The sequence below is a fragment of the Zingiber officinale genome, chromosome 8B (assembly GCF_018446385.1).
Source record: "Zingiber officinale cultivar Zhangliang chromosome 8B, Zo_v1.1, whole genome shotgun sequence".
NCBI classification, from domain to species: Eukaryota; Viridiplantae; Streptophyta; class Magnoliopsida; order Zingiberales; family Zingiberaceae; genus Zingiber; species Zingiber officinale.
The window spans coordinates 85,239,946-85,258,697 of record NC_056001.1 but is presented as its reverse complement, the minus strand read 5'-3'; the positions used below and the strand labels follow the sequence as shown (position 1 = coordinate 85,258,697).

The following is an 18,752-nucleotide window of genomic DNA, read 5'->3' as shown; positions in this document are numbered from 1 at the left end:
TAATGAAGGGTTGGTTTCGTATGATCGAACAAAAGCATTGACTTACACACAAACTAGGTTCATGGATGTGAATACACGAACACGGACTTGAGTATGCGTAAATGTCAATTTGTGTGGAACCATTGAAGGGTAAAGAGGAATTGATTTTCAAGATTTGGATGCAAATTAAGAGGAATTAATTAATTAATGGATTAAATAATTAGTTAGTAGATTAATTGATTAATTAAATGTTAATTAGTCAACTAATTATATTCAACAACATTGATTAATTAATTAATTGATTAAGCATAATATGGGCAGAAATATTATATGAATAATTAATCAATTAATTGATATATTAGTTGTATTGATTAAAAGACACACCCATTACTCTTCACCTCTTGGAAGAAATCCTCCCACCCTTTGGGAGTAACCCTTCATCCCTATAAAAGGAATTCCACTCCTCAATTCACTAAAAAAAAATCATCCATGTGAAATCTTGTCTTGAGCTCTCTTCTCTCCCTCTCTTCTTTTAAGAGTTCGAGGGCTCAAAAATTAATCAGGACTCGAAATTTAGAGTGCTCCTATTTCAAATCGTAGATCCTTGTATCTCGAGAGACAATTGTCGATAAAGAGCACTTGGATGGGGCAATATCATTTTAAGGAAAGGAGGCTTTGCCGTCATGTCAACCTTAAGTTGAGATAAATTTACCCAAAGGGGTGTGTCGATATCCAAAGGGATAACTCGACAGCCGACAAAATTAAGTCAATAACGATGATACCAAGAAGAGTATGTCTATTACCTAAAGGGGTGTCTTGATAACTGAAAGGTTGTTTCAATAGTATAAAGGGGACAAGATGCATGTCGTCATATCGAGCTCCATTGGTTCGAGACATCAACTCATCGTCGAGTTAGTTGATCAGACTTAGCTGTTTGATCAACAATGACAATCTCCAACAACATTTATTTCTTCAAATTGGATCCTATAGGCAGCTGGAAATAAGTGTTTGTGCCCATTTGATCTCAAACTCAACCATTCATCTGCTTTCTCTATTGTAGTGAAGCAAATCTTCTGGACATCTCTGTTAATAGACAACATGTTGGCAATGCCGTGGGTCTTCTGTGCAGACATGCCATCCATGTGACCAGCTATTGTTTCTAGCATTGCCTTTGCTTCCTCCACAATTTGGTGCAACTCTTTGAAACCTGGAGTGACATCCAGAAGTAGTCAGCTTAAAAATATTCGATAACAAAGAACATCCACTCAATGAGCATCTTTTGCTACCATAAGTTTGCCTCTTCCAGCATCTCATTATTCCTGATACCTTTCCACATGAAGCACAACAGTAGCTTTCATCAAGCAACATAGACTGTCCCAGCATTGTTCAAATTTTCAAGCATCTCCTTAGCCATAGAGCATCTCCTTAGCCATAGATGCAACAAAAGGTTGTGGATTCTTATATGTAGATGAATACCACACATGTCATTAAAGAAAGCATCTCCTTAGCCATAGATTTACAGTAGGATTCTTGTGGTGGAAACGAAGTCTCTGAACCTTATTACATCCATGTGTTAGTGTGACTTGTTTCAGTTAATTTATTGTGTTGTGATCATATACTTGACGCAAATCATCAGACACGAGCACATTCATATTACAAATCTTGTTTTTGTTTGTTTAAGAAGAAGGTTAGGCTCACCATCTTTTCACTGCTCTACCCAAACCATCTTTAACCCTGCAATGAATTTATTAAGTGACTCACTGTAGCTATGCCTATTGGTTTATATATTAGTGTCATATAACATGTGGGTTGCGATCCTCACTAGCAGATAGTTATATCGCATAGCATGTAAGGAACGTTGTTTGGTAGTTTGTGGGCAACTAGGAGCTCTCATCTTGGCTAAGTTCATAGATAATATTTTTAGCATTTATTCAATATTTAAAATAGTCATTTATTCTCTTTAGTGTTAATTTCACATTTAAGGTATAATTAGTTGAGGAAGCCTTGTCACTATTTTGGAAAAGTTTTTCTATTTTAAGAATGTATTAGAAGTTTGTAGATCTAATTAATAGCATGTAAGACGAAAGTAATATTAGATGTGGAAGTTACATGGAATGTTAACATTATTTAACCAATTAGTTAAAATGTAACAATTTAGTTCATTTAGAATCCACTAATTAAGCATCATTTTAATCTCCTTTAAAGAACAATTGTAGCAACATATTAAACTAAATAGTCTTTCTCATATTTTATTTCAGGCATAAAGAATTGTTAATAAGAGAGAAAAAGTACATTTATCCAACCTCAAAAATGAAGCTTGACATCACATGCAACTATCCCCAAAAGACCTTGAGGATGAAACTTCATGTTACATGCAATTGTCTCAAAAGAACCTTGATACTCTAATAGAAACTAAATATGGAAAATGTGAATGAGAACGACTATTAGTTTTGACTCTACATCATGAATTACTAGTCATAACAAAAATTTTTACCTAGTTCTCGACCCACATTAAGAAGGGGTAAACTAATTGATTTCCCCAATCCTTGCAAATTATGAACCTCAACATCACACATTAAATTACAAAATCGCACAAAAGATCCATCTCAAAAATTAATTACAGACTCAAATGGAGATGCATTCCATGATAGGATTAAGCATCCACAACTCCAAGCTAAAGAAAATACCTTGGTTGCTCCCCTAAATGACATTAGTAAGAAATCCTATTAAAAGATTGATTCTATCACAAATAATTTAAAACATACCAAAAAGATTAAGGATAGGATATAATCTAGATTAAACAACACTTCGACAGCTAACCACAACTCACAATCCAACTAGTATACCACCACTCTATCTATTGCACATCGAATCACCCTATATGCTATTGAGACAATAGTCTCACTTGTGGTTGGTTTTAACCAAAGTGTTTTGATGTTTTGAGAATATAACCTATGCTTTGACAATCCAAATTAAGTTAGATGTCTATTTAATGTCGCGCATCAAGTCTATAGGATTTGTTGTACAAGACTAAAGATTGGAGATCAAGCTTGGAGGATGAATGATTCCTTGGAGCTAGTGAGGAGCTAGAAAGGGCATTAGGCTTGTAGATGGTCCTCAAGCTTGAGGTGAACTCAAAGATTATGTCCATATATTGTGTGTGCAATGCAATCTTGGTTTTGTTATCAGATGTTTTTGTAATGATGTTGTCATTGTTTAGGCAGAGGGTTGATTATGTAGCGCTTGTATGATAAAGCCTCATTACTTTTAGGTGTTTTCAAATCATGTTTGTTCATTAATTCAAGTGTGGGTGTTATGCAACTTTTGATGAGTTGCGTGTAAATTTGAACTTCCCAGATAATACCAATTGACTAGCACAAACAGTCGACTAGATGCAAGTCATTCATATTGTATGAGTTTCGAGTTTCGAAGGGTTGTGGGTTGGGCAAATAGAATATTTTTGTTTAAACAACAATGTACTAAAAGACTTTTCAATCGATTGGAGTTATGAGCATTCAATACAATCATTATTTCATTTAAGTTGATTGAAAATATAGCCATCGGAATCCAAGGTTCATTTTGAAGTGGTCCAATCAACTGAATCAAAATGCTAGTCAACTCGGGTATAAATCAACTATGTGAGTGTTGGAGCATTAGATATGTAAGTTCATAAAGAGCTTGTGGTATAGAACCACCATTTAGTACATTTTCATTTGGTTGTGGTTTATTCATAAAGTGCTCAAAGCAATCCAAGAGCCTTGACAAGACTCAGGCTTTCTCACCTATTGAGCTCTCAATAATCACTTCTTTTCCTATTCTTTCATTGCATTTATTTATGTGAGTATGAGCTTTTTCTTGTTGAGAGCTTTTGTGCTTCTAAAGGGGGTCTAGAAATGGTTGTATTTCCTGTATTGTAATCATTAGCTAGAAGGATTCTTGTGACAACAGGAGCTTGTTTGAGGCGACCTTGGATGGGGTTGCAGGATGTGAGCATGAGTCAATGTTGTGCTTGGGTAGAGGGTTTCTACCCTATGGGTTTCTTGATCTAACAACAAGTTTAGCTCAAGGGTTTGCTCAAGTCGAGGGAATCTAGTTGAGAGTTGCACCAAAGATGATCTAAAGCTTGTCGTTGTGAGGGATTTTAGCAACGTATCATTCATACTAGTAGATGCTTATCCCATTGACTCATTTAAAGATGTGGATTAATTGATCATTGAAAACTGATGCATCAGGCACATCACGGACCGTAATATAGGCGAAGGATTTCTAAACAATTTTATAGTCTTTCAGTTACTTATTTCCTCTTCACTATTATCAATTTGATCGTCACACACCCACTTGCAATTCAACCTTATATTTGAGTTTTGTACTTGCAAGAATTGTCGAAAATCATGTAATTCATTCACCTTTAGTTGAACCATAAATTTCCAGCATATGTATCATTAGAACCCAAGAGTCAAATTAAAAGAAGCTCATCCAAGCAACAAGAAGAGGAACGCAGACATGTTTACTTGAAACATGGAGGATGACAAATTCTGGACCTTATTTGCCACCCCATCATAGGCCGTTGAGTAAAAGCAAGACTCTAAACAATGTTAAATTCTCTTGCTAATGTGCTATGCATTTAGTTTATTTATTTCTGTTGCATCACACATGCAATTTAAACTTGTATCTGTGTTTGAGGTTTGTGCTTGGAAGAATCAACAAAAATTTAATGCTGCCTATTCACCCCTTTTACCTTAGCTGACCATCATATTCCAAAATATACGTCATTAGAACTGAAGATTCAATCATAAGAAACCTATTTGAGCAAGGAGAAGAGAAAACAAGACATCCTTTACCCGAACATGGAGGATGATAGATTATAGGATCTTGTTGTCACTGCATCATAGGAACAATGTCTCTGAACAATGTTATATCCTCTTGTATTATCATCACTTTGATCATCTCGTATGAGACACTCATTTGCAATTTAACCTTGTTTAGTTTTTGATAAAAAAAATTAACGAAAATTGGGTCTCATTTCATGTTGCAAGATATACTTCATTAGAACTCAAGATTCAGATCATAAGGACCTATCCAAACCTAGAGGATGGCAAATTCTTGCGCCTAGCTACCACCCTAATTACAACGATGAGAAAGTTAATATCAACAAAGATCTAAAAAACAAAAAGGATTAAGAGATCTCACCAATTTGGAAAACAAAGGGATTCCAGCAAAGGTTTACAGCTAGCAATGAAAGATGGTCTCTAGTCCCAACAACTCTAAGTGGTCAGATTAGATGGTGAGAGATGAAATCCCAATGCAAATTGTGATCCTTCTCTGTGTTCACCGTCCACCCCAGGCTATAGTTTGGGTCGGGGCGGGTAGTCGGAGGTCGTCCCTCGCTTGGCGCCAGCCAGCCTGGCCACTTGCCCATTGCCGGTAGCCTCCGGCCATTCGCCTCGACCCAAACTATAACCGGGGGGACGGTGAACCCAGGGAGGGATCACAACTAATTGCGGCCGGATCGCGACCACGATCCGGCCTCAATTGCAAGCGATCCTTCTCTTGGTCTACTTTTTTGTGAACCAGGGGATCTGGTCTCTAGGGGGGGGGGGGATTAGGGTTTTAGATTCATTTGCTGCCGTGCTAGGGAAGGGAACTAATGGGCTTGGCGGCAATAGTGGAGTAGTTGAAATCATGTTGGAGAGAAATTGAGAGATGGGACAAGGGATCAACACTGTTATTTGAGGTCGCTGGGAAGGTCCATGCCTTAGTGTTGGGTCATGGCTCATGACAACCACAAAGGCAGAAATCAAGAGAGGGAGGGGAGGTGGAAAGATAGTAAGGGACATAAGGAGCGAGCTATGGGGGTTAATCGTTGAGCCGATTGTGCTCACATTTGGGCATGCTACGGAGGAAGAGGAACTAAATTGATTGGAACAGGTCGGGCTGAGAGAGGCAATTTATATATAATTCCTAACTAAAAAACTCCTCGAACCAAAAAGGATACAAATGAATCAACTAATCTAAACTGATCTATTTTAATCCAAATCAAGTCCACAGAATGTTAGTCACAAGGCCCTCCTTATGGACCCCACTTCTCCAAAATCAAACAGAAAGTGGTTCCCTATTAACTTTAAATTAGTTTAGGTTCAGAATAAACCTAATCGAACTGACTTAGATCCGAGTCCAGCTCAAACCCAACTCATAATCAACCTCTAAACACAGCTAACCTGCTCCAATTAAATGAATGGCTCAATAACAACTATTATAATCACCTGTAGCTATTAATTTTATCAATTTGCTTTTATTTAATTTCTAGGGTTGTAATAAAAACTGTTGGATGGTTAGGAAAGAACACATAGATTATGTTAGCATAATGAATATGAATATATGAGTTTAAGATGATTAACAAGAATATTATGAGAAAAGATTCGAGTATTATGAGAGTTTTGGCCTTACATAGAATTCAATGGTGGGATGATTTGTTTAGGAAAATAAACTCTATCTTTGTCGCCTTTGTTGTATGAAAAATTGGATTAGGTTTAGATTTGCATAGTTTTCAAGGACAAGTGTTCAGAATTCTGATACGACTACTGTTAAATATGTCTGCGACTCTGAAATTTCACATATAAGTCTTCTGTTGATTTTGTAAATCTGTTATTTGAACACTATTTCTTTGGATAGTTGTTCTATTGCCAAAATTCTTCATTTCCAAAATAGTGCATTGGCTTTGATTTTCCCTTCCTTTTTGCACTGAGGGTTGCATGTATAGTGTTTTATAAGTAGGTTTTTCCCTTGTCAGGTTCTGGGCACATGTGGGAATGGCCTATGTATTTACGTTTTGGACATATTATGTACTCTACATGGAATACAAAAAAATACAATCGATGAGGTTGCATTTTCTGGCTACTGCTGGTCGGCGACCAGATCATTTTACAGTAAGTTCTGTCCAATATTCTTCATTCTGTCAAGTTTCTTCAACATCTTGTGTTAGAATTTAAAGTTTACAACATTTTCTTTAGTTCTGCATGGATATTTTATATTAACTGTAATTGCACCGTTTTCTTATCGAAGAAATTTATACTTTTCACTTGGCAACACAACTTTTTGGTTGCTTTGGTTAAGTTTCAGGTTTGAAGAGAGGCCATGATTTAATGTAGTGTGGCAGTCTCCCCCTTCTCCAAAACATGAGTCTGCCTTTAGATGTCTCCTTAATGGGCGTCCTTGCATCTCTATTGGCATCCTTACAAACTCTCTATGGAAGCCTTCTTGTCTAATCACCTCCTGGAGTGTGTTGCTTGCATACTATGTCTCTGTCCATGTGATATGACCATAATTTCATGGCTTCCTTTGTTTCCCGTATTAATATTATATAGAGATGAATGTTAGGTGATGTAGTGAGCACATGAGCAAAAGATGAGAGTCATAGAGATCAGGATATTAAGGTGGATGTGCAGACATACGAGGATGAGAAATGAAACCATTAAAGATAAAAGTCGAGTTTCACCTATTGAGTAAAATTTATGAGTGATGCATTTAAGATGATACAAAATATACTTAGGCCATTAATAAATATTTTCAGGTGATATGAAACCATGACAAATATATATATATTAATCAAGAAAGAAAGACTAAAGAAGATTTGGTTAGAAATAATAAAATAAAATAAAATTTATTTAAATATAAATGAGATATAGTAGGGGGGTTGAACCTAATGACGTAGGAGGATCTATATAACCAATCCCACTTAGTGGGATAAAGGCTTGGTTGTTTGTTATATCAATACTAGAGCCAACAACAAGAAATGGTAGTATATTAATGGGCGAAATCCCCAAGAGCATGATTGTCATCAAGTAATAAAATATCAATCCTACGAGACTTTAAATCGAGTACTAGTTAGAATCATGAAACATGCTATATAAATCAATCAAAGTCGAGAGAATCGTAAGAGAAAGAAAACTAACTAAGAAAACAAGAAGTGTTTGTGGGAGAAAATTAGTTTTGGGAAGCAATTTTAGAATTTTGGTTTCATCATGATGATCATTGACACTCTAAATGCTATTCACTCTTTTACCTGTGTTTGATAATTATGAAGGTAGTTTATACCAAGGTACCGGTATAGACTTTTAGAATTATACTGGTGTGTATGCATACTAAATTTGGATCATAAATCAAACATATTATGTGATAAAAAGAGACGAATAAATACAAAATAGGTGTCAACAATGCATCGGGCTACTCCCTCATCCTAGAATCAAGAGACTATTCCATGGAGATAGAGGAACAAGCAAAAGACATAAAGGAAAGCATTTTACAATTCAAATCAAAGAGAAAAAAGAAGAAAGGCTTAGTCGAGGTGTTCATGTTTGTCTTCGACTTGATCTCCAAGCTATCTGGAAGATGAAATCTCGACAACTCCTTGGAAACAACACTCTCCTAAGATTCCTTGTCATAAGGAAATCCTCTTGATAGGGAGGGCAGAATCCATGGATCCCTAGATGCCTTAAACAAGTGCTCCCTTGGTTCCTTTATAGCCTCTAAGGATACCAAAACTAATAAACTTTCCTAACAAATTGGGGATACTTTCCTAAAATACAAAATTTCAGCAAAAATAGGGGCATTGCCACATGCCCACAAAAATGATGTTTTGGGGCCTAAAACTCGGCTGTTATGGTTTCCACCCTATACCAAACTGTAGATCTCAGAATGAACTTCGATTTGATAGGTTGTGGGCCCTGTGGCTCAACTCGGGTTAAAGTTATGTCTGTTTGAAGTTTGGCGTGCACTTTTCGTCATGGGGCAGCAGAGAACACGACCATGTCGGCCAACACGGCCTAGCTGTGTTATACTCTATAGGCTCCGATTTGATGCTTTTCAGGTGCCTCTTCTTCCTTAATGATCCACGACCGTGTTGGGCAACACGGGATGACCATGGATCATGCTGCAATGAGTATTCCTTTAGCTTTTCGTCTCTAAATTCGCTCCCAACGTCCAGATCTTCATGTTCTGTCAATAAAAAAGTACAAAGAGCAATTCTCGGAACTAAAAGAGTAAAAACAATGCAAAAAAGATGAAAATATGCAAAATGTGCTAATGTATGCAAAACAATACCAAAAACTATGCACGAAACTCACATCAAATACCCTTGGACTTAAACTTTTGACTATCCTCAAGAAAAAACTATAATCTAAACCTATGTGTGTGAATGTTACTTATAATCCCTAGCGAATTTATCAAATCCTATCAAATAGTTTCACTAGTGAGCAAAGGCATACGAATTATCTTAATGTGGCCTAACATGAAAGTTCTACGTGCATAGTGCAATGTGACTCGACTCTCAAGTTTCAATCACCAATTCTAGTTAAGTCATTGTCTAACTGTGTTCCCAATACCTCCGGCGATAGACACTTATCTGCCATACGTAAGATTTGTCCCCCTCAAGGTGCTAACCTAACTCAGTCTCAAAGAGTACCATATCGTTTCCACCCATGACGATTACTTTTTTATCCTTTTTTTTCTTTTTCACACTACACATTTTTTTTTCTTTCTTCACACAAGTTTTTTTCTATTTTTTTTTCTTTTGCTATTTTGATTTTTTCAAATAAGTACCACGACTCGAATGTTTCTCTCGTAACCAAAATGCAATAAGGGGTCATCTAGGAAAACAAAGGTACTAGTCCAACTTTATGAATTATAACTATTCATAGATATATATCAACCTTCAATATCAAGTATTAGTGAAAACAGTATAAAGATACTAGCAAGTAGGCTAACCCCAAAATTTTCCAACTCAACAATGCTTAGGTCGCACTACCATAGATAGGAAAAAAAACTAAATTGCTAAAGATATGAGCATGCTTTTCACAAAAACATAGAGTCCATCATGCTAATGTCATACTATAAAGAATAAACAAACAATGCATGTGACATGTTAAGCATGATTATGCGATAAAATAATTAAAAAAAAATGATGATGCAAAATGAAACATGATGAAACTAACAAAACTAAACTAAAAACTAACAAAACGGACCAACTAACTAACATCCCCAGACTTGAATAAAGCATTGTCTTGAATGATTACTAAATTTATTGAGGAGGTGGAAAAAGAGGAAAGTTAGGGAGGCTACTAAATGATGCATGCCAAGCATATAAGTCGTTCCACTGCCAACGGTACTCCTCCATACTTTGTCTTTACTTAGTTTGCTCCTCTCTATTGGCGGAGAAGGTAGTCATGGTGTCAAAAATTATACGTCGAATACCTTGCTGAAGAACTAGAAAAAGAAAGAAAAGAATGTTTAAGTGGAGAGACTCGTGTGGATGGGTGAAGTGGTGGCTCCGTATCAATAGGCTCACGGGATAGGGTAATTGGTCCTTAAAAATTCGACAATAATAATCATAATCCCTAACAGTCATGCATACCGCTACACAAGCTTCCATATCCATCCTCGAGCTACCTCAAATTTGATCAAATCATAATCAAGGGCTTGGGCTATGTCGATGATCAATTCTCCAACAATATTTCTTGATTCACTCCTTTCCTCACCACAAGGTAGTTCAAATTCAATATCAAATCAAATTCATCTAATGTCACAAAATAATCATTATTTAACAACTGAAAAGTAATTCAACATTCTTGAAATCCTTCACCTTGTAAAATATCAACCTCCACTGAACTCAAAAACTTAAGGGTAATCCTAAGATAAGCAAGATACTTCATACTCATCAATTTATTCAATCCTACTCAACTTATCATCAAATCAATAAAATTCCTAAGGCTAAGCCTAGTCAAAATATGATCGTCTAAATATCGGGTATTAACAATTTTTCTCATAGCAAGTTAACATAACGATCCCAATGCTTAGCACCTCGAAAAATAATATGCCAAAGGGGTTAGAATCATTACCTTGTCGCATGTTTTGTCCTTGCCTTTGTTTTGCGAGCTCAATAATAATGTCAAGGAATGTGCGAATCTCTGGAAAGGCATCCCCTTCCAGATGATGTGCTCTTCCCCTTCACCTGCAAGCTTGAGCCTTTCCTTCTAAAATCTTCAAGTATGTACTAGTCTCAAAAAATGCTTTAAATGATGTTTTTCAGGCCTAAGACGGGGTTATTATTGGTTGATCCCATCATCTTTGTTCAACCACCAATTGTAAATCTTTGAAAGAGCTTCGATTTGATTGGTTGTTTGTCCCGTGGTTCATTCTAGATCAAAAGTTATGGCCGTTTAAAATTTTGTATGCCGGTGTTGAGCAAGCGACACGGTCATGCCTATGGGCACGACCACCCTGTATTGCTAGCTGTTTTTGATGTTTTTATGGCCAGAATGTGGCATGGCCATGTTTCTCATACGACATGCCCGTGTTGATCTCTGGAATGCTCCCCACACCTAGGGCGGTTGCTACGGCCAACTCGTGGACGCAAATGAAAAAGAACTTGAGATGCCTCTCAAGAAGCGCTTATTTTAGGTTATTAACTTGACCCCTATCAGTTCTAATCGAGAGTGTATGGCTTGAGGAAGTTATGCCTCCCTCTTCTTTCAATGGGCTCATTAATGGAGTATCCTTTAAATCTTGCTCGTGCCGGTTCAAGGTATTTGCAAACTCTCCTACTAATGACTCTTGGCCCTTGATTCAATATGCTCCATTTCATAAGCTCGCCATATGTCTTAAACCTTACTCGTGGAGGAACAAGGTACTTGCTTGCTCTGGTTCTCAGTCCCTTATTAAATGCGCTCATCTACTTTGCCTCAATATGTGGCTTGATCGAGGCAAGCCACCTTTCCAAATTTTTGAAGATGTAAGAAAAGGCAAGCTTTGAAGAAAAATAAGAATGAAAGAGATGAATACCAAAAAAAGAGAAGAATGAAAGGGAGAGAGATAAATAGCTGCAATATATTTTAATAAAAAAGAAATCAGAAATTAAAAAAAATTATAATTGTGGAGAAGAGAGAGAGATATATAATAAAGAAAGGTGACTTATTATATTTTTACAATTTTCACAATTTCTTTTCCTCTTGTCATCATAAGTATAATCAGGATTCAATTTCATCTTTTTCTTCCTCTTTCACATGTTTTTTTATGCCTGATTTAAGATGAGATTAATTATTATTTGTTACTTTAAATCCGCTCTCTCTTGGAGTAAAAATTGTGTCCTAGCATTTCTCCCTTCTAAAACTGGATGTTTAAATTTAAGCTCACTTGTTTCCACACTTCTAGTGCAACATGGAGAAAATGGATTCATACTTTTGTCTCTTTTCTAGTATCCTCTTTCTCTAGTAGATATTATAACTTCAAACTTTATAGGAAATTTTGTCTCTTGGAGTAATATTCAGCCTTTACTCGGTCTCTAGTCTCTTCTTTATATTGAATCCTCATTTCAAGAGTAGATGATACAGCATAATCCATCAATTTCATTAAGCAACCTCTCGCATCCTTACAAACTTCACAATCATGTGGTGTCTTCAATTTGAGATAGAGTCAAGGATGTCATATTAAGTAAAATTGTCACCACATTCTAATTGATGAGTTTTGTTGATCAATCAGAGCCCTGCATGTTAATCTAGCTACACTAGTATTTGTAAACTTCCAACTGTCTATACTGTTTTGTTTTTTTCTTTTGTGATACCTTTTTATGGTTTATCTAGCCAGTTAAACATACATAATATTTGTCCAACTTGAGGGAGAGTGTTAGATAAAAATAAGAAACCTTGTCCAAGGCATATCCTAGCTTATGCCTAAATCTAAAACTTATGCCTAACATCTATAAATTCATGACTTGCAACCCATTTTCAAAAGCAATAATATAATTATCCTCTTAACTGATATATAGGTTTCACATTTAAAAATTACTTGCCAAGGATGCTATCATCCATTCAGGTCTATGAAGTGCTTCTAGAGATATTTTTCAGACATCTTATAAGCCTTTTGATACTATAAAAATATCCTGATTACTTCAAAGAATTTTTGGAGAGATACTTTTTCCTAATGATTTATTGTCTATTTCCTTTAAACAGTCATATCGGTACCTTATTACTTAGACAATTTACTAACAACTTTCTGTGCTGAATTTCTATAAGATAATCTGTCTTGCTAAAACTATTTTGGTTTGATTGTTGATCTTACAGAACAGTCATGGCTGTGGACATATTGAAATTATATTTCAAACAAATGACACAAAACTTTGTATGAATTAGGTAACATATTCACATAATCTAATACATAGCTTATAAATGTGTTGACAGTAGAAAATTTTTGCTTTGGTTTCTCAAGTTTTGTCATCTTTGATTAGTTCTGACGAACCACTTGATCGATATATTCTGGTATCCAATTGTAACTTTTATAGCTTGTAGTGCTAACTTTTTCATGGCTTATTTAGGTTCTTGTGAGAAATGTTCCGCCTGATCCTGATGAATCAGTTAGTGAGCATGTTGAGCATTTCTTTTCTGTGAATCATCATGATCATTATCTAACTCACCAGGTTTGTATATGTAAAAGACCTTACCAAATCCATAGTGCTAAAACTTGTTTAAGTTTTTGCTTCTCTACTCTGTTGTCATTCTACTTCACAGTTTGCATGTTATCCTTTCATCTTAAGTCATCTTTGAGAAACCTCAATGTGATTTACCTATTGGTTTCATGAATTTAGATAGGAAGAAAGCATATGGCTCCTTAAACTATTCCTTTTAATTGTATTTGTTCTTCAATGTTTGCCTAAAATGCATCAACTTTATGGATTCTTGGTTTCTCACAGTTGCAAGGGAAATAATTATCCAAATTTGAATAGCATGTAGCTTAATGGAACAGGGATTCAACAGAATTCCTATCATGAGTGAGAGGAAGGATTGTCATTGTAGCTTTCATTCTTATAACTGTGATGGTCCAGGCCATTTGTAAGTTGAAATTAATGCTGCCAGAATCATAGCTTAGCATATATTACAAATACTACAGATCATATTTATTGTATGATATATATCATATCAATGAACATGTTAATTGCTGTGACATGTATAAAATTCTGATTTACGTAAAATTGGTGTTTTGTTCATTGTAGATCTAAAATATTGCTTACGTAAATTTGTACTTTTAATTCATTACAGAATGAATATATTGCACATCGATATATTGCTATTAAACTCATTTTCCTCTTGTGCAATATTAGATGTTTTGTGATTACATTAGCTCTGAACATTTCTTTCTTCTGTTTTTAGAGTTAATATTAAGTGCCTTGCAGTATTGTAAAAAAGATATGCAAGGAATATATGATTGAGCCACCACATAATGCATATGAGCATATGATTGCCTATTTTTTCAAAAGTATATTTAATTCTATTAACAATAACACATAATATCACATTTCACCATGTTTTCATCTATCACATGATATATCAAAATGATCTACCTAAGTAATAAAAAACCACTTCTGTAACCTCACTAATTAAATTAACATCCTAAGCAATACATTATCCTATTTTAAAATTTTATGTATGAATTTACGCATTCTTTATAACAGAAAATACGTAATATGAATTATGAGTAGTTGCATGTTAATCGATAGAAGCAAATCATATAGAAGGAAATCAACTTGTTCTTTTAATGGAGAAATTATTAGGGTTAATTGTCTCCTTGGTAAAAATCCTTTTACCTATTTGTACTATTCATAACTCTTAACATAACACTTTGGTCCCTAGAGTACATAGTATTTAAAATAGAACCTCAGTATGTATACCTTGGTATATATATTTAGGTTTGTAACATTCCCCTCGAGCTTACTCAACAATATCATAAAAATCGATAAAGTCAATCCTATCATATCATTTGAGCTAACAAATGATGTGATAACTTCATTAAATTATATTTTCTTTAAATAACTTTTATCAATATCTGTGTCTTAGGAATACTAAATAGCTCTTTCTATGACATTTGTCATAGTTCAATGTCAAGCTCTATAGTAGCATGTCTCAACTTGGTCATCCATTGTTTATCCCATTTGAAATCTCATATTATGCTCACTGAAATTGCCAAAATATATTGTTTCAATAAATGTCTGAAACTCAACACCCTTGTATTGTTTATGTTAAGTATGTCAATGAGTATCATTTTATGTAACATTCAACACTCTTTTACATGCTAAAATTGAAATAATATTTTTATTATTTTTATTTTGCAGTTCGACAAGATAATGTCAAAATCATAACATAACATTCATGATGGAAAGCAAATATTAAACTTAATTGTTTATCTTTTCTTCTTCATTTCTTTCCTTTCTTCTATGTTCAATTTATCGCCGACGTTATACATCGGAACATCAACATAATACCAAAACTGTTATGCTCCGAAGGAGTCCTTGTCCGACAAACGGACAACATCTCCTTCCTTATGACAACATATGGAACTTGGATACGTAACCACATAGCTGAACATGTATAATAACTACAGCTCACACGTCTGGAGATATACATAATCATGCAAGATAATAAGCAACCCACACTGTTGAAATAAAAACATAGCGGAAGACATAAGGTAGGTCACCCAAACTAAAAACGCCAGAATGCCACGATGCTAAACACCAAGTCTAAGTCAAAATTATTACAATGCCAAACCCATAAAATCCAAGGAAATACAAATAAGCAAAAGATAAAATAAAGTTGTTCTCTGATATGCCGAACGACTCTGCAACATCTACATGTTACCTAAGGAATATAAAACATACAAAGGGTGGTGAGTTCGGGTGACTTAGCGGGTAATAGACATGATAGTGCATGGTCAATGTAGAATATGGGGATCAAAATATACAGTCTCAGTAGGGAAATAAGAATATGATCATATATGACATAATAAATGTGCATACCAGTACCGGTCTAACACACACGGTATGATTAGTAAATCACTAGGGATCAACAACAGATCTGTTCGTAATACCTGAGCAATATATATGACAACATATACATGTATGATAAATGAACATGTATAAATCATGACAACAATATACAACAATCATATCCCAAGCAAATGCAACATATCACATGCATATGCACAATAAGTATTTCCAAGTTATGCAACACGCATCATCTGTGTATATGAACATGTATGTGCCACTCCTACACTCCACTCAAGCTATCACGACATCTGTGTGGCCGAATAGATAGGACTGTGACGATTGCTCACGACTCTGACTACCACTGTTCTGGAGTGGCCGGTTGGGCAGGATGCTGAGTAGCTATCGAGCTACATAACAAGGAGGTCCACTGCATGCAAACAACTCTGCCATCGCTACCCCTGAGTGGCTGAGTGGGCATTAGAAGACAAGCTGCACCCAACTCTAGCTGCCACTACCCCTGAGTGGCCTAGTGGACAGCGAATATGACTGGCGACTCTCACACCACAAGGGAGACAATGGTCGTCAGCATGCAAACAGTGCGTATGATGTATAGGATGCTAGTATCTATGTCTCGAACACAGTCATCATCAATGCAACTAGCATGATAAACATAAGTGTATCAATCACATGTATCTATATATATTAAAAGATCCATCAGGTATCTATTAACATGTGTAATCGAATAGAGTACCTATAGTACATATCATACACTTGTGCACCATACATGCATAAAAGCAATCAACATGGTATCTCCTAGGGTACATACCATACATGTGCATACTCTATAGAGTATAGATATCCAAAGCTAAGATTGTATAAATAATAACTAGATCATTTCAAAGGTCAATCAGGTAAGTATCAGGCATGGATAAATACGAGTAGATTTAAGGTAAAGTGACATAATCCATAAGTTAAAAATCATGCACTAAGTTCAATGAACTATAGAGGCCAAGGAAGAAGTACCTGTCTTAATTATAGTTTGTGCCTAAATAACTCCCACGTCGAGATGCTTGTCCCGTACTCAGAGTCCTGCATAAACATATACAATTTAGCTAAACTGAATATCGGGACCAAATAGAAACCCTATTCCCTTTCTGATCAAAGAACCCCAAATTGAATCAATCTAAAGTGATCATCTAAGCTCCGATTGGATATCCAAACTCAATCTCAACTAATATAATCCACGCTAACCATTCTGCTAAATAAAAACCAATCTTGCATAAGCTCTGCCTCGCGGGATCCATAAGGATCTCCAAACCTTACAATCTGCTTTCAGAATCATAAGGATCGTGTAATCCAATTTCGAACTTGAACCAACAACTTTACCGTTGCGCCAAGGCTCCCCTTCAATTCTCCAAATAAATGATTTACTAATAAATCCAAATATGTAACTCAATACCAAATTAATCCACAACTAAATTATCAACTCCATTCCTTCAATCCTGTCAACGTACAATTAATCAATTAATTACCAGTTTACCCAAATTAATCTAGCTACTATGGATTTATCAGTGCATAACTCGAATTAATTAACCCGTTACCTAATCCGACAGCACTCGACTCCTCCAGCGACGACTAACAGCGACAAGCAATGAGCAAGATGGTGGCAGATCGGGTGGTCTAAACACGGCCTGCTTGCTGCTGGCTTCTAGTACTGGCTATGGGCAGCGTGGTAATAAGGATAAAGGAAGGAGATCGAGGTGATAAACTCACTTGTGGCAGTAGCTGTTGCCCTGCTCGGGTCCGCAAGTGAGAGAGAGAGCGATGACATCTCTCACAATAGCCGGTGGTGGCGCCTCTCGCAACAAGCGGCGATGGATCGGAGATGGGAGAGGGGCAGCGACCGGATTGGGAGAATCTCAGCGAAAAAGGGGCCGATTGTGTTAGCCACGATACTAGCCACTGCTATAGCTGACGACAGTGGCTATGTGGAGGTTGCACTGATGATGGCCGGCTCGTTGTGATGACAACGTCTGTGATTGGCTCGGGAAGCAGGGCGAGAGTGCCAGTGATAAGAGGAGAAAGGGAAATCGACGTAAATAGGAGAGGAAACCTAGGTTTTCGATTAATATAGATAGGTTAATTAATCTTAACTTTAGGTTGATTAAATCAATTAACTTTCAACTTAAATGATATTCCAAACAGTCTTTCTCTACGTTTAATCGATTTATCTCCTTAGATATGTCATACAGACTCTGTTTAAATCCCGAAAAATTTCTAAAATTTCTTAGAAAATTGAAATAATATTTTTATTTTTATTTATTTTGTAGTTTGACATGATAATGTCAAAATCATAGCATAACATTCCTAATGCAAAGTAAATATTAAACTTAATTGTTTATCTTTTTCTTCTTTTATGTTCAATTTACCACCGACGTTATACATCGGAACGTCAACATAATACCAAAATAGTATTGTTCCAGTTAAAGATCAAAACATGAGCCGCACGGCTCGAGATTTCAAACCTTACTTTAATCAAATAAGTTTATACATAGCTAGGGTCATAACCCTATACTTCACTTTGTAGTAGCATGTCTCAACTTGGTCATTCATTGTTGATATTGTCCATGAGAAAGCTTGTCTAGGTAACTTCAGTATATCCCACCATCTAAAAGTGACTTTGGTTATGGTTCAAAAGACATTTTTCTTGGGCATTCTTTTCATCCATCAAGTACTATTGGATTTTCAAGGATATCTTTAAATAATCATGACATGGCTCAGGAAATTATAATCATGCTCACAGCAAAAGAAGTTCGGTATTATAACTACAAGGTAGTCTAGTTTTTCCACCAATCTTTTATACATTTCTAGATTAGTTAATGATGTCTTCTGTCATAAACATCAGTTTCAAATATGTTTCTATGACCATAAGGGTGATATAAATTCTCTCCTTGCCCACCTTTGTACC

General features: G+C 35.8%; 1 protein-coding gene across 1 annotated transcript in view; it reads left to right on the top strand.

Annotated features, from left to right (window-relative positions):
- Nucleotides 1-18,752, top strand: part of LOC122014271 (CSC1-like protein At4g02900) — a 69,782-nt gene that overhangs the window by 41,918 nt on the left and 9,112 nt on the right. The window contains exons 6-7 of the mRNA XM_042570460.1: nucleotides 6,770-6,905; nucleotides 13,343-13,444. Coding sequence (XP_042426394.1) covers nucleotides 6,770-6,905; nucleotides 13,343-13,444 — 238 coding nt within the window. The remainder of the gene's footprint in view (nucleotides 1-6,769; nucleotides 6,906-13,342; nucleotides 13,445-18,752) is intronic.